Source organism: Diabrotica undecimpunctata, chromosome 3 (genome assembly GCF_040954645.1).
Source record: "Diabrotica undecimpunctata isolate CICGRU chromosome 3, icDiaUnde3, whole genome shotgun sequence".
Classification (NCBI taxonomy): Eukaryota; Metazoa; Arthropoda; class Insecta; order Coleoptera; family Chrysomelidae; genus Diabrotica; species Diabrotica undecimpunctata.
Window position 1 is genome coordinate 46,460,920 of NC_092805.1, and position 15,888 is coordinate 46,476,807.

Sequence of the window (15,888 nt, forward strand, 5' to 3'; positions counted from 1 at the left end):
CAAATAATCAAAAATGTTAATCACTTAACAACTGAAGAATTTGACAAAATTAACGAATTATTAATGAAAACTACATTTTTGAATCTGATAAATCTACAGGGTGTACTAGTTTAGTTTAACATAGAATTTAGACTTAGGATGCAAGACCAACTCGTTAAGTCCCACGGAGATTACCATTTGCTAGACAAAAAGAAGTTGAAAACATAATACAAGAAATGATAAATACCGATATCATCGAAGAAGCTTTGAGCCCCTGGTGTTTACCAGTAGTTTTAGCAACTAAGAAAGATGGATCTAGTCGCGTTTGTGTAGACTACCGAAGATTAAACCAGATTACATAAAAAAAAAGTTATCAATTGCCACGAATAGATGATACGCTAAACACTTTATCAGGTGCTAAATGGTGGTTTTCGATCCTAGATTTAAAAAGCGGCTACTAACAAGTAACAGTACATCCTGATGATCCAGACAAAATAGCTTTTTCAACTGGTCGTGGTCTCTTCAGGTTCCAGGTTCTACCATTTGGTCTTTGTAATGCTGCAGCTACGTCTGAACGTTTAATGTAGATGGTTTTAAGATAACTTCCTGGAAAACATGTCTAGTTTATCGTGACAATGTCCAAAACTTTTGATGAACATCTAAAAAACTTAACCATTGTGCTTTGCAGTGGCTAATGAATTTTAAAAAGTCATAAGGACAAGTTCCTCGGTTGACAGAGAGAGACTCCAACAGTATAACTTAATACATCGAAAAAGTTGTCTTCATAATAATGCCGATATTCTTTCTACGGGAACCTGTTTTGAACGACAATACCAGTACCGTAAAAGACTTAAAGAGAAAGAGAACATAACTGAAGAAGTAAGTCTTCAGGTAACCACAGTTATACAGGAAGAAGATAATGATCAAACCTTCCTGAAAACCCCAAAAAAGAGTAAAAAAAAATACAATGACTTAACAGTTATACGAGAATGGCCTAAAAATTGACTAAATTTAGCAGGAAATAACCAAATATAGTGAAACTATATAGAACTATACAGAAGGACATAAAACCAAAACTGAGACCAGAGACATGTTTAAAAAAATAAAGCAGATAACACGTTCCTTTACACCAAACTACCTTGCTATCAAAGATGATAACGGAACTCTACTCACTTCTAAAAAAGATATTTTACACAGATGGAAAGAATACTGTGGACGACTGATAATGGAGGAAAGCACAGACGCCCCATCACAACAAGAAGATGCCAGTTTTGTGACGGAACCTGACGTACTCAAAAGTGAAGTTGAAGCAGCAATTATGAGTCCAAATAACATACCTGTTGAAATGATTTGAGCCCTAGATGACGTTGGAGTGGATATAATACATCAAATTTGTCAAAGAGTGTGGGAGACAGGCAAATGGCCTGAGGACTGGACACAATCACTATATATTCCCATACATAAAAAGGGAGCGAAAGATTTATGTAGCAACTATCGCACGATTGCTCTAATTGCGCATTGCAGTAAGATACTCTTACACATAATTCTCGAGAGAATAAAGCCCTTTTTACTACCTAACATTGCGAAAGAACAAGCAGGTTTCGTCCCCGGACGTGGTACTAGAGAACAAATTTTAAACGTACGGCAGATTGTAGAAAAATCCAGAGAATTCAACATCACAACATATTTGTGCTTCATAGATTATAGTAAAGCTTTCGATTTGGTCAACTGGAGTAAAATGTGGCAGGTTTTGTCTGAAATGGGAATGGCCCCAATCATCTGATACTGCTAATTAAAAGGCTGTACAATAACAATTATGCCAGAGTTAGAATAAATGGGGAACTAACCGATAGTTTCAGGGTCACAAAGGGCGTGAGACAAGGCTGCATACTAAGCCCAATTCTATTTAACATCTATGGTGAATGGATAATGCGGAAAGCTACTGAGGATTGGAACGGTGGCATCACCATTGGCGGAGAAGAAGATTTGCAACTTGAGATATGCAGATGATACTACTATCCTCGCTAGTTCTGAAGCTGAATTAATTCACCTGCTATAACGGATCGAAGACGTAAGCTTAACGATGGGCCTTAAAATAAACAGAGATAAAACGAGAATCATGATAATTGACAGAGCTAACAACAATCAAAATCATCTGGTCATGATAAACAATATCGCTGTTGTAGATAAATTTGTGTATCTGGGCTCATTATTAACCAACAAAGGAGGCTGTACTGAAGAAATAAAGCGGCGGTTAGCAATTGCAAGAAGCGCTATGGCAAAATTAACAAAAATTTGGAAAAGCCATTAAATAACTACCGGTACAAAAATGAGATTAGTAAGAAGTCTAGTTTTTCCAGTTTTTACTTATGCATCGGAATGCTGGAGCCTTACTGAGAAAGACAAAAAGAACATAGATGTATTTGAGATGTACTGCTGGAGACGAATGCTGAGAATACCATGGGTGGCCCGAAGAACAAATATATCCATACTGGACCAGCTAAACCTAAAGAAAAGACTAAGAACACAAATATCAGAACAAATAATAAGCTATTTTGGGCATGTGCTTCAAAGAAATGGTCTTGAAAAACTTATCATTCAGGGAAAAGTAGAAGGCAAAAGAAATAGAGGTCCATATTGTTGCTACCATTGGCGTTCCATTGTCAGAATGTGCTAGAATGGCAGAAGATAGAAAAACGTGGAGGAACATTGGGAAATTTAGCTAATAGCTTCATGATATCACGATACCTGCATCAGGTCAACGACTAAGAAGAAGAAGAAGAAGAAGTGGAACTATAAAGGCGTACTCGACTCAATGGGAATCCCTATCTCTGTATCTTTCCAATTTTATTGAAGGTCGGAGAATCCTGATGAAGTACGTATAGTGCAACAAGTGGTACTGCCAAAATCACACACTAAAACTGTGTTACAAGAACTTCATAGCAGCCTTTCGAGATGACTTTGGTCTTTTTAGATGATTACTGGATCAATTGCCGTCAAAATGTAGAAGATTAGTGTAAGAAATGTGATTAATGTAATGGTAGAAAAGGCCCTGGAACAAGAATTAAATGGCACAATATCTTCGGAGAGCCTTTGGAACGGCTTGCAGTGTATATTATCGGTCTACTTCTGATGGCAGAGAGAGGGAACAAGTACTTAATGGTCGCAATGGATTATTTTTCAAAATGGTCTGAAATTGTACCCCTTCTTAATTAAGAAGCGACTACAGTAGCAGAAGCATTCATAACACACGTCATATAAAGACATGGAGTTCCTTTAAAGTTACATTCTGATCAAGGACGAAATTTTGAATCTGAATTATGGCAAGAATTAATGAAAATCTTAAGTATTAAGAAAACTCACACTACGCTTCTGCATCCTCAATCAGACGGAATGATCGAAAGACATAATAGAACTATTTGTCAGTACCTTTCAATGTTTGTCGCTGATAATCAATAAAGATTGAGATAATTTAATTAAACTATTCATGTTAGCCTATAGAATTTCCGACCATGAATCAACTGGTTATTCTCCATCGATGATGATCACCGGAAGACAAATCAAATCAAGCTTCCTCAAGATCTTATTTTCGGAAGATTGCCTCCCTGCGAAGAAGAACGTTCATCCCAGACGTACATTGAAAATTTGAAATAAAAATTGGAAAAAGTCTACGAATGTGCTCGTAAAAATTTGAAGCTTTAAAGTAATAAATCCAATGCCAGGCTCGACATGCCTGCTACTGGTACAATTTTCGAAAGAGGTGACCCAGTATGGTTATAGAACCGCACATGTAAGAAAGGACTGTGTCCGAAACTTCAACCAAACCGGGAAAGCCCATACATCGTCCTGCAGAAAATAAATTATCTAATTTACCGCATCCAGTTTTCAGCTAGAAGTAGTCCAGTTATTCGTGGCCAATAACTATAAAGAAGGAAGCAATGTTACAAAGGTTCCGTAAGATTTATCTCACATAGAAAAAGTTCCTTGACGAAAAAGAAGACGTAGTTCGAGAACATTCAAGATCATATCGAAAATTCATGAAATGTCTAGTAAAGTTTGGAAAAGTTTATTTTGTAAAAACGCTTTTAGGGACTTTTGCCTGTAGTATATATTTTTTAATAATTCCAAATTAAAATCATCAGAGACTTGGAAATCTTTAGTACTTTTAATAGCATAATTTACTTCATCGATTGTAAGTTCAGGTCCAGTATGGCAGTTGGTATTTATTGTGTTCGAGGTCGATGTGATGTCGTACATCATGAAAACTTTCTTCTATGTAATTCGTATAGATATAACCTTTCTTCTGCCCTACTTACATTACTGTTTCCTTGTTCGTCTGTTAGAAGTCCAGTTTGTTTATGTTTTTTAAATCTGCAACTTCCTTGACCTTTTCACGACTATTAAATAAATCAGGTTTTTATTGTAGTGATTTGATGTGTGTCAATTGTCCTCTGACCAATTATATTTGACTACCTTTAAAGATCTTTTTATTTCATTATTTAGTTCGTTGGTCTTTCATCATACTCAGTATCTTCTGTCTTCCATTTCTTTTCCTTTATTATGTAATTGAGAAACTCAATATTTCTCTGTTAGTTTTTCGGTTCCTATTTTGTGTATAGTTTTCAATTATATCTAAGATATCGAATTCTGTAAGGACTACGTTTTTTCTTTTAGACGTTTTATACTTTTTTTATTGCAAGGTCTTTTAATTCATTAGTTTTTAAATTTTGTTTTGCCGAAAAGAGGGTTGTGGTTACATTACTGTTTCCTTGTTCGTCTGTTAGAAGTCCACTTTGCTTATGTTTTTTAAATCTGCAACTTCCTTGACCTTTTCACGACTATTAAATAAATCAGGTTTTTATTGTGTGATTTGATGTGTGTCAATTGTACTCTGACCAATTATATTTGACTAGCTTTAAAGGTCTTTTTATTTCATTATTTAGTTCGTTGGTCTTTTATCATACTCAGTATCTTTTGACCTCCATTTCTTTTCCTTTATTATGTAATTGAGAAATTCAATATTTCTATGTTAGTTTTTCGGTTCCTATTTTGTGTATATTTTTCAATTATATCTAAGATATCGAATTCTGCAAGGACTACGTTTTTTCTTTTAGACGTTTTATACTTTTTTTATTGCAAGGTCGTTTAATTCATTAGTTTTTAAATTTTGTTTTGCCGAAAAGGGGGTTGTGGTTACATTACTGTTTCTTTATTCGTCTGTTAGAAGTCCACTTTGCTTGTGTTTTTTAAATCTGCAACTTCCTTGACCTTTTCACGACTATTAAATAAATCAGATTTTTATTGTGTGATTTGATGTGTGTCAATTGTCCTCTGACCAATTATATTTGACTAGCTTTAAAGGTCTTTTTATTTCATTATTTAGTTCGTTGGTCTTTTATCATACTCAGTATCTTTTGACCTCCATTTCTTTTCCTTTATTATGTAATTGAGAAATTCAATATTTCTCTGTTAGTTTTTCGGTTCCTATTTTGTGTATATTTTTCAATTATATCTAAGATATCGAATTCTGCAAGGACTACGTTTTTTCTTTTAGACGTTTTATACTTTTTTTATTGCAAGGTCTTTTAATTCATTAGTTTTTAAATTTTGTTTTGCCGAAAAGAGGGTTGTGGTTACATTACTGTTTCCTTATTCGTCTGTTAGAAGTCCACTTTGCTTGTGTTTTTTAAATCTGCAACTTCCTTGACCTTTTCACGACTATTAAATAAATCAGATTTTTATTGTGTGATTTGATGTGTGTCAATTGTCCTCTGACCAATTATATTTGACTAGCTTTAAAGGTCTTTTTATTTCATTATTTAGTTCGTTGGTCTTTTATCATACTCAGTATCTTTTGACCTCCATTTCTTTTCCTTTATTATATAATTTAGAAATTCAATATTTCTCTGTTAGGTTTTCGGTTCCTATTTTGTGTATATTTTTCAATTATATCTAAGATATCGAATTCTGCAAGGACTACGTTTTTTCTTTTAGACGTTTTATACTTTTTTTATTGCAAGGTCTTTTAGTTCATTAATTTTTAAGTTTTGTTTTGCCGAAAAGAGGGTTGTGGTCTAATTTTATATCGGATCCAAGCTAAGTAAAGTGCAAAGATTTGCTTGTCTTAAACTCGCAGGGGATCTGGAAGGTACACTAACAGTAGCTATGTAGACCCTATTGGACCTGCCACCATTTCATGTGATCTGAAGAATCTCTAGGCAAGTTTAAGTTATCTAATTGTCTTGGAAGAAGATCAAAAAAGGTATTTGGTATTACAAGGTTCTCTTCAGTTGCGAATTTAATTAAAGGGTTTTCTCATTCGTTACGTTCACCCATAGACATCAAATACAAATAGACTGAGCGCTGCAATACAGGCCCGTTTTATCAATGCAACAGAAAAAACTGACGCAAAGCAGTCCCTGCATCTCTTTCTAATGGGCCGGATTTATCGACCACCTAAACGACCAATGGAAAGGTCATGTTGTTAATAAACCCGATCCATTATAAAGAGGTGCAGGGAACGATTTGAAACGAGTTTTTTTACTTTTGGAACGATTTTGAGTATCTACGTAGACGGATTTAATATGAAAGCGCTCAGCGCTTGTCATAAAAAATTCGAAAGTGTTTTCGCTTTTCAATTTAAAAAAATAGAAATTAGTAGTGAAAGTGACGTATTCCAGATGAGATTAGTGAAGCTGCTACAACGGCTACTTATAAATGATTGCCGCTAAAGTCGAAAAAGGGGATAAATTGGTCTGCAATTTATTTGAAAAATAAAGTAATGAAGAAAAAGTGCTCATCTACTTCCTACTCAATCCGTAAAATATCACTTTCGGAACTTGTTAGGTAAATTACTATTTTAGTTAATGTTTCGATTTTCAGCTCAATATTTTGGAAACGATCTATCTGTTGAAAACGTTAAAACTATAAAAACATTTCTGATTTAATCCTATGGAATAAAGTAGTAAACATGTTGTTGCTATTGAGTACTTTGAAATAATAGCAAGCGTTTTTTAGTGATATAAAATCGTTTAATACTCGTATTATATTTTAGGATAATATTTTAAAAAATCCTAATTTTTTTAGACAAGTACATATTTCTGAATCCACCTACCAATGTTTGGGAGGAGCCTATGAAGTTGAACCTGGAAATGGGCAAGACAGAGATGCTTACCTCAGGGAACACAACGTAGTAACCTACTTAATCAAACAGTGTGAGCCTATGAGATCCAGAAAACGTTTGGCTTCAAGACCAAGGTAAATAAATAAGTATGAAAAATAGTAGACCGACTTCTTCCAGCGACAGTAATAGTTCGAGGTCAATGTGATCTTTTACTTTAGCCTATTTTTCGACAGTTCTATTGGACAAAACAAAGTCTAGGAGAAACCATTCTTTTCTTTTTTTTCTAGTTAGTAATTTCCTTCTTGGAAAAACTAAAAACTGACTGCACCAATAAATAACTGACAGCTCAGCTTATTTGGTGAAACTGTGTTCTACCGTTGCTACTATCTAAATAAGATTTTCTCTCTAATAACTTACACAATATAACAGACTTATACCCGTCAGTCAATAAGTCCAGGGCTAACTAGTAAAACAACATTTTTTTGCAAAAATTATGCTTTATTCATCAAAATAATCTCCTTTAGCGGCGATACAATTATTCCAACGATTTTTTAATTTTTCGATGCCGCCCTTGTAGAACGATTTATATTTGTATTAAAAATATTAAAAATATCATGCCACGCAGCTTTTTTTTAATCAGAAAAGGTGGTAATCGCTAGGGGCTAGATTTGAACTACACGATGGGTGAGGAAGTAATTTGTCCATTTTTGCCATGGTTTTCATCAACTTATGACACAATGCGTTGTCTTGGTGAAACAATTTTTTTTCTTGAACAAGTAAGGCCTTTTCTTTGCGACTTCGGTCTTTAAACACTGCAATAATATACCTATAACCTATAACCTACATTGTAGTCCCTGATGCTTGTTCCTCCATGTTTGAAATATTCAATGAAAATAATTCCATGTGGGTATCAAAATACACAGGTCATAACCTTTTCGGAGGTTTATTGTGTCTTTAGTCGTTTGGACGACTTTCTCCGAGTACCGTCAGATGACTGGCGATTTGATTCTGGAGTAAAGAGATGGATCCACGTTGCATCAATTATGACACACCAACGCAAAAACTCAGGCTTATTTTAGTTAAACATATCCAAACAGTGCTGAGATTCATCGATTCGTTGTTGTTTTTACTTTGGTATGAGAAAACGCGGCATCCATTTAGAGAGCATCTTTCTCGTACCCAAATATTTATGTGTAACAGTCTTCGATAACTTTGGAGTTTTAGCTTTTTCTTGCAACTTTATTTTGAGGTTTTCCATAATAATTTTTAGCATTGTTTCTATCTTTTTTAGAATAACTGCATCTCAGCATCATTCATGTCGGTACGACCGCGTTTAAATTCAGCAAACCATCGTTTAATGTTTGCTATCGATAGCGCAGAGTTCCGACAACACTTGTTGAGCTATTGCTTAGTTTGGACGGTATTTTTTTGCCATCAAATAAGAGTGATACATCAACAAGAAATTGCTTTGAATCCATTGTTTACAAAAATCACAAAAGTAGAGTCATTTTAAACACTGTAACTCAATAAGTAATAATGCGAATGACATAAATATTTTGGCAGTGTGCTTTGGAAGATTAGGACTACCGAAATATTAAATGGAAAATTCATTAGAGTCGCCATTTCATGGTTAGGTTCGGGACTTATTGACCGACGCACAGAGTGGTATTTTACATAAAAAAGCTGGCCAAAACGAAAATTTCAAATATGTGAGGTCATCTGGCAATATCCCCTCTCCAAATAACCTAACCAAAAAAATTTGACAGCTGTCACTTCCTAACACGTTTTGGCTGCGTTTAGTTTTGAGATTTTAGTACACTTACACTTGTACGATTTGTGATTTCTTTATTTTTATAATTCAAGCCAATTTTGTAATAGTTATGAATAATATGCTAGAGGAAAGTAAGTACTTAATATTGAACTATTTATTTTTTAAAACATAACCCTTCTAGAACTTAAATAAAAATTAATCCAATTTTTTGAATAATTTTCAATACAAACGAATGTTTTTAGTTACTCTTTACTCAACGATACTGCACACGAGTTATTTCGTAGTAAAGATTAGACTATCTACTTTCATAAACAGTTTTCAAAGTTTTCATAAGTTTTCACAAAATTAAATACAAACGAAAATACTGAATGTACGATATGAACGAATGAACGATATGAATCCAAATATACAAAAATATTTGAAAAAAATAGCACTTATGTTTTTTAGCGTAGACTTTGAATCTGAAATATCTTGAACCTTCCAACTCTTTCGTTTATACAGGAAGTAGCCATTATATTGATTAATTTTAACGTTCTTCCATTGTTTTTTATTTTTCAGTGAAGTTATTTTTTAATTTTTATTATTTCTTGAATTCGCATTAATTCCTATATTTATAATTAAGATTATGATATTTATATAGGAAGGATATTAATTTAAAATTCCATACCTGAAAGTTTTAGTAATAAAACTTACTTTAATAATGTAATAATTAATATTCCAGGTAGATATTCAACCATTTTCAGGTATAAAATATACCTATATAAATATCATCCCTGTTATTATAAATATAGGAATTATTGCGAATTTAAGGAATGAAAAAATGCAAAAAAATAATTTCAATAAAAAATTAAAAAAAAAACAATTAAAAAACGTTAAAATTTATCAATATAATGATTACTTATGGTATAAAAGCAAGTGCTATAAGGTTTAAGGTATTTCATTAAACCAGAGAGAAAACAAAACAATAGAGAGAATATAGGTACTTCAAAATAACAACAACGCACTCAGAAGACAGTTCGTAGCTCAAAAACACTCAAGGACTATCGCCAAACACAAAGTGGGCCTGGTTGCCTTAAAGAAGATAAACTCTATATTGTCATATTGTTTTATATTTTATATATTTTTCAGTATTATAGTATTCGCTCCGTGCGTGACTGACGCGACACCTACCGCCTTCATCTGACAGTTTTGGACCTACCAATTGTCAGGTTAAACATATGACATATGTTTGACATTGTTAAATACATGCAAAATTGACAATTATTAATAATTAACTTTTTAATTATATTTTTTCAGTTTATGTACAAAATAAATGTAGTATTAAAAACTGGGTTTCTCAAAATTCATCATAATCTATCTTTTCAACCATAAACGGAAAAGAAAGGGAAAAATCTAGTACTGGCAAATCAAGTTTTTCACGCAAAAGAGCATATATTTAAAAACAGTAATAGTAAAAGTTATGATATAAAAGCTAAAGTCATCAGGCACTCTGCAGTTAGCTTGAAGCCTTATAAAATATCATTTAAGGTAAATTATTTAAATTTTTCCTATTTCAATTGCATAAAAATGAAGTTATGTAATATTTACTTTTTCATATTAATAGCACGGATCCATCTTTTTCTTTTCTCTAATTTATATGTAATTCTTGGGAACCTGTAAAAACTACACTTACTATTTTTGCTATTATTAGCACAATTAAATACGCCATATGTATTTGCACACATTTTTGATAAAATTTATGAGTAAAAAGGTATCGTTTCAAAGTACCCCTACCATGGTTACGCACGGAGCGAATAGATTTTACAGTAATTCTGATTTTTTTGTTTCGAGGCCACATACAAAAAAAATTATAAAAAACACAAAAAACCGGCATCGGCCACCAAAAAAATTAAAAAATACTAACAAAACCCGACGCAAGCCAACAAAAAAATTAACAAAAACCCCAAAACCCGGGCACGTAGGGCCCAAGCAATTTTAGTTCGCCGATAAGCCACATTAAGATAACAGGATTATAGCGACAATGCGCTGTCCTGAGTTTTGCATCGGTTAGGAAACCATGTTGGGGTTCTATTACCCAGGACCTCCACATGAAGAGCATTGGGCTGATAGTTGTGCCCCTACCGCGCATCAGAGTGCTATTGGGGAGAAAGGGATGGTCTGGAGCATTGGAGTGCGGTGGGGTGACTCCTGTTTTACTCGAGCTAACACACCTCGCTCCAATGAATTGTTACACCGGAACGTTATTCTTAGGGGTGAACATTTCTCACAGGCTGGGTTTAATCAAATTGCTTGCTTGCTTGCTTAAGGTATTTCAGATTCAAACTCCAAGTAAAAAACATAAATGCTATTTTTTCACATATTTTTGTACATTTGGATGCACTGTGTTTAATAACTTAGCTTTTACTACTTACATTATTTTAATTTTGTAAAAAGTTGTGAAAACTTTCAAAACTGTTTATGAAAGTAAAGTCGGTTCACAATTTGTTGATAGCTCACTACAAGTTTAACCCTAATTCGAAAACTGAAATACAGAGAGGATAGGTAATACGATATAATAGTAAAAACCAACCTAAAACTGACGGTTTAAGACGTTTTCGACTAACCCACCTTATATCTGAAGGAATACAATACCTTATAATCCTATTACGGGGGTATTTTGAATGGTTAGATATGAACGACCAGTGTCGTAGAGTATACGATTGAAACATTTATTTGAACTAAATAAATATATTTTTTAAATTGTACTTATGTAAATTGTATTTTTTAATAAAACTTATTTATTTTATTCAAAAATGAAAAGTTTCTTGCCATTTGTAAAAGATACATTTATTTAATTAAGGAAAAAGGCGCCAAATGTCGCCTGGCAAAATTTTCAATGTGTTTTAAATGTATCCATTATTTTCGAATCCGGAGAAAACTAATAAATATTTATGAAAAATTTAAACGCAGAATGAAAGATTACATTATTACTCAGGGCAAAAAGTCCCTGAAAACTTCTACAATGTTTATTTTAATATGTTATGTAACAGGGGTGAAAATAAAAGAGAAAATATAGTATAATTTTTATTTGAAAATATTGCATGCAAAAGAAACTTTTTATTTAGTCTAATAAATATTTCATTCTGCCTTTAAATTTTACAAAAATGCTTTTTAGTTTTCTCAGGATTTGAAAAAAAAAATGGATACATTTAAAACACATTGAACATTTTGACAGGCGACATTTTGCGCCTTTCCCCTTTAATACCTTACGATTACAACTACTATTACTTACCTTATATAATTACGATTAGAAAACTATTCAAATTCAAAATAAATAGGATCAACTTCGGAATCCGAGTCGTCTTGAGGGTTAATAATTAGGTTAATAATCTTTACGGTCGCATCAATTATGTTATCAAGATCCCACATTTTTTGTTCTTCTTCTATTACATGTCTTACTGCATCTTTCCAGTTTTGTTCTGTAATATGTTATAAAGACTCGTATAACAATAAAATTCACGTACAGCTTGTATTTTATATGACGTATTTTTTCTAGCCACATAACTTTTCATTTGTGCCCAAATGAGTTCAATTGGATTTATTTCGCAGTGGTAGGGTGGAAGTCTAAAGACTGTGATGTTTCGCCTTTCCGCCATTTTGTCAACTACGTATTTCTTGAACTTAGATTTGTGTTGCCGGGCAATTTTTAAAAGTTCTGCTTTTACCATTCCATCTTCGCAAGGCAGATACTTATTCCGCAGCCAGTCAAGAATATCCTGTTTCTTCCACGCATTCGTTAGAAGTCTTTCTACTAGTCGTGAATGATAAGGTGCATTATCTAATACTATAATTGAATTTGGTGGTATGTGTTCAATCATTTGCTCAAAATACTCTTCGAAAACATCAGCTGTCATCTCCTCGTGATAGTCTTTTGTGCTTTTGGAATGAAATTCCAACAAACCATGCTTAACAAATCCTTTTTCACTGCCAATGTGAGAAATTATTAATCTACTGCCTTTACCAGAAGGTGGGGATATCCAGTAGACCAACCTTCCATAAAGGCTTGCCTGGAGCTTAATATATTTTTATCTGACCAAATTTTTTTTAAAGTATGACCTGAGTTTACCCAGTTTCATCCTGGTAGAAGATGGGCCTTTCTTCAGCCTGGAATTTTCGTATGAATCTTAGATAATTTCTTCTCCAACATCATCTTCTTCTTCCGGTCAATCAAAAGTGATTTTCGGTCTGATTTCTCCCACCGGAAATTTAATTCTTTTAAAACTTGCCACAATTTAGTTCGTCCGATATGAGGCAAATCCGGGTCGTCTCTAACTTCTTGTAAAATTTTGTTTAGGTTTGGTATTTCTTTTTTGAAAAAAAAATCCATGGATTTTCCTTCGAATACCATTTTTGGCAAATTCATCAGTTTCAATAGGCTTTTTCCCCCTCTTTAAGTTTTCGTTTGTGTTTGGGTTAGCTATACCGTGTTTTTTTCTTTCTGATAGGAACCTATATAAAGTTGACTCTCCTACGCCAGTCATGTTGGCACAACTTTCGACAATGTTGCGAACAGTGTTTGTGGGATTCTGAGAAACCAGAGCATCGTGAACATTCAGGACAATAGTCTTCTCTCTTGGTGAATAGACAGACTTACTGACTATACGCAACAGTACCGGTGTAAAACTTGATGATGAAGCCATCACAAACAATCCAACAAAACGAGCACGAGCGAAAGGTACGTATATGTTCGTAGGTATATGGAATAAAAAATCACTCACTCACTGCATATAATTCGCAAAAGAAATATTCGAGACGCTAATTACTGCCGTAGACGCGGAAACACCGACGAGCCGTAAATTACATGCGATCAAAAACGTACTAAACAAAAAAATTGTTTTCGTTCGTAATAACTTCACCCTTTCAAGTTAAGTTTCGAATATAATTATATTATTAAAAATCTGGAGAATTCCATCCTAATTATCTTGCAACGAATAGTACCTTCGGATATGAATTCCAGGTTTTCTAGTAAAGTGATTAAACGCGAAGATTAGTATTGAAATATACAAAGAGATAAGGTATTCTTATTTACAAAATTGTTAATGGTTAAATTCTTATTTTTATTAATATAATATAATAACCAACATTAGTCGTGAAAGTTTTAATTGTTTTTTTGCTAAATATATTAGTATTAAAATATTATCAATATTATATATAACAGTCTTAAAACATTATATTATTATTTAATGAATAAACACCTTAGGAACGCCTATGATTTACGACCGTTTTATGAGTTTGAGGCATATTTCGTGCTCTCAACAATTTGTGAACGAAGAATAGATAGTCTAATCTTTATTATGAAATAAATTTTATGCAGTACCGATTAGTAGAAAGTAACAAAAAGCATTCGTTTATATTGAAAATTATACAAAAAATTTGATTAATTTTGATTGAAGTTCTAGTAGGGTAATGTTTTAAAAAATGGTTCAATATTGAGTACTTACTTCCTCTGGCATATTTATAACTGCTGCTATTACAAAAATCACTTGAATTATACAAATAAAGAAATCACAATTCATACAAGTGTAAGTGTAATAAAATCTCAAAGCTAAACGCAGCCAAAACGTGTTAGAAAGTGACAGCTGTCAAATTTGTTTGGTTGGGTTATTTAGGGAGGGGATATTGCCAGATAACGTCACATATAACTACCTGTTTTAGTTCTAGAATCAGTTCGAAATGTCAGTTTTTTAAATTTTGGTTTTGGCTAGCCTTTTATATAAAATACCACTCTGTGCGACGTATTATACTCCAGCCACTCCGGCTATTCACCTTTTAATTTTGTCGGACTGAACCGATTCCATTTAAATTTGGTGTTAATGGAAAACTGCCTAAATAACAAATATAACGCCGATGTGTGCTTCCGCCCCAAGGGTGACCACCCCGTGGGTCAACTCTTCTCGGGGGTGGAAATTGGTTTGCTCAAAATATTAAAGGATTAAATTCTAAGTAGCTTTTGTTTAGTTAAGTTTTTTCAGAAAGTCAATAATATTAGGAAAAAAATCTAGTTTATAAAAGAAGAATGAGATTTTTTTTACAAGATATTCTAAATACATTACAAAAGTGAGATATGGTCGGCGAAAGGAGAAATTTGTTTTTGCGAATATTGGATCAATGTATTCAACGTTATATTGTAAAAAAAGGGTTAATTTTTTTCTTAATATAAATGGTGTATTTGATATTTGATTAGAAAACTGGGACAAAAGTATTAACTTCTAATTTCTGTTTTAGTAAAAATATTCCCTTCAAATAAATTCCTAAATAACAAATTTATTAAACAACTGATGATCCATGTATAATATGTACATTACTTCGACAGTAATTCCATACAAAATAGCATACCACTAGTACCGTTCGCGTCATAAAAAACTGGTACAACACTTATAATCGAAAATCGTGTTTTTTAAGTTGTGTAAATTGAGCTTTTCACATGTGTCATTCTAATTTCGAAGGCAACGTTGCCAGTTCAACGAAAATATTATATCAAACCAGCTAAAAGCAGGGCTGTGCGACAGGTCGCAAGTTTTTAGTATATTAAAATCTAAAACAATATCGAGCATTCTCGATCAGTCAGTCACATTTATATTTAAACATTTATTTAAACATTCTATTAATTCTATTAATTCTATTAATTTTGAAATTTTTCATTATCTCAGTACCCATACATTGATTCGATTTCATTTAATTATAATTTGTGAAAATATTTCATTTTGACAAACTTGTCAAATGTGACTGATGGCAAGCAATATTTTTTATGTTTAATCGTTCGGATATGTTCGGGAAGTTTTCAGTTCTGTTATAAGAGGATTTTTTAAGACAGACGATGATATCTTACTCCGCTTAATTTTATTCTCATTATCATTTATACACCGTAAATCATTTAATTTTGAAAAAAATATGCATGTCAATGGGTAGGTAAATGTTTTTTGTTTACATTTTATACATAATAATGTAAAAAAGTAATAGTCTATTTATAGATAAA

At 32.8% G+C, this 15,888-nt stretch overlaps 1 protein-coding gene across 2 annotated transcripts in view; it reads left to right on the forward strand.

The window, feature by feature from the left end:
• Positions 1 to 15,888, forward strand: part of Ac78C (adenylyl cyclase 78C) — a 757,610-nt gene that overhangs the window by 672,239 nt on the left and 69,483 nt on the right. For both annotated transcript variants that reach the window (XM_072525847.1, XM_072525848.1), the window contains one exon: positions 7,066 to 7,236. In XM_072525847.1, the coding sequence (XP_072381948.1) occupies positions 7,066 to 7,236 (171 nt within the window). The remainder of the gene's footprint in view (positions 1 to 7,065; positions 7,237 to 15,888) is intronic.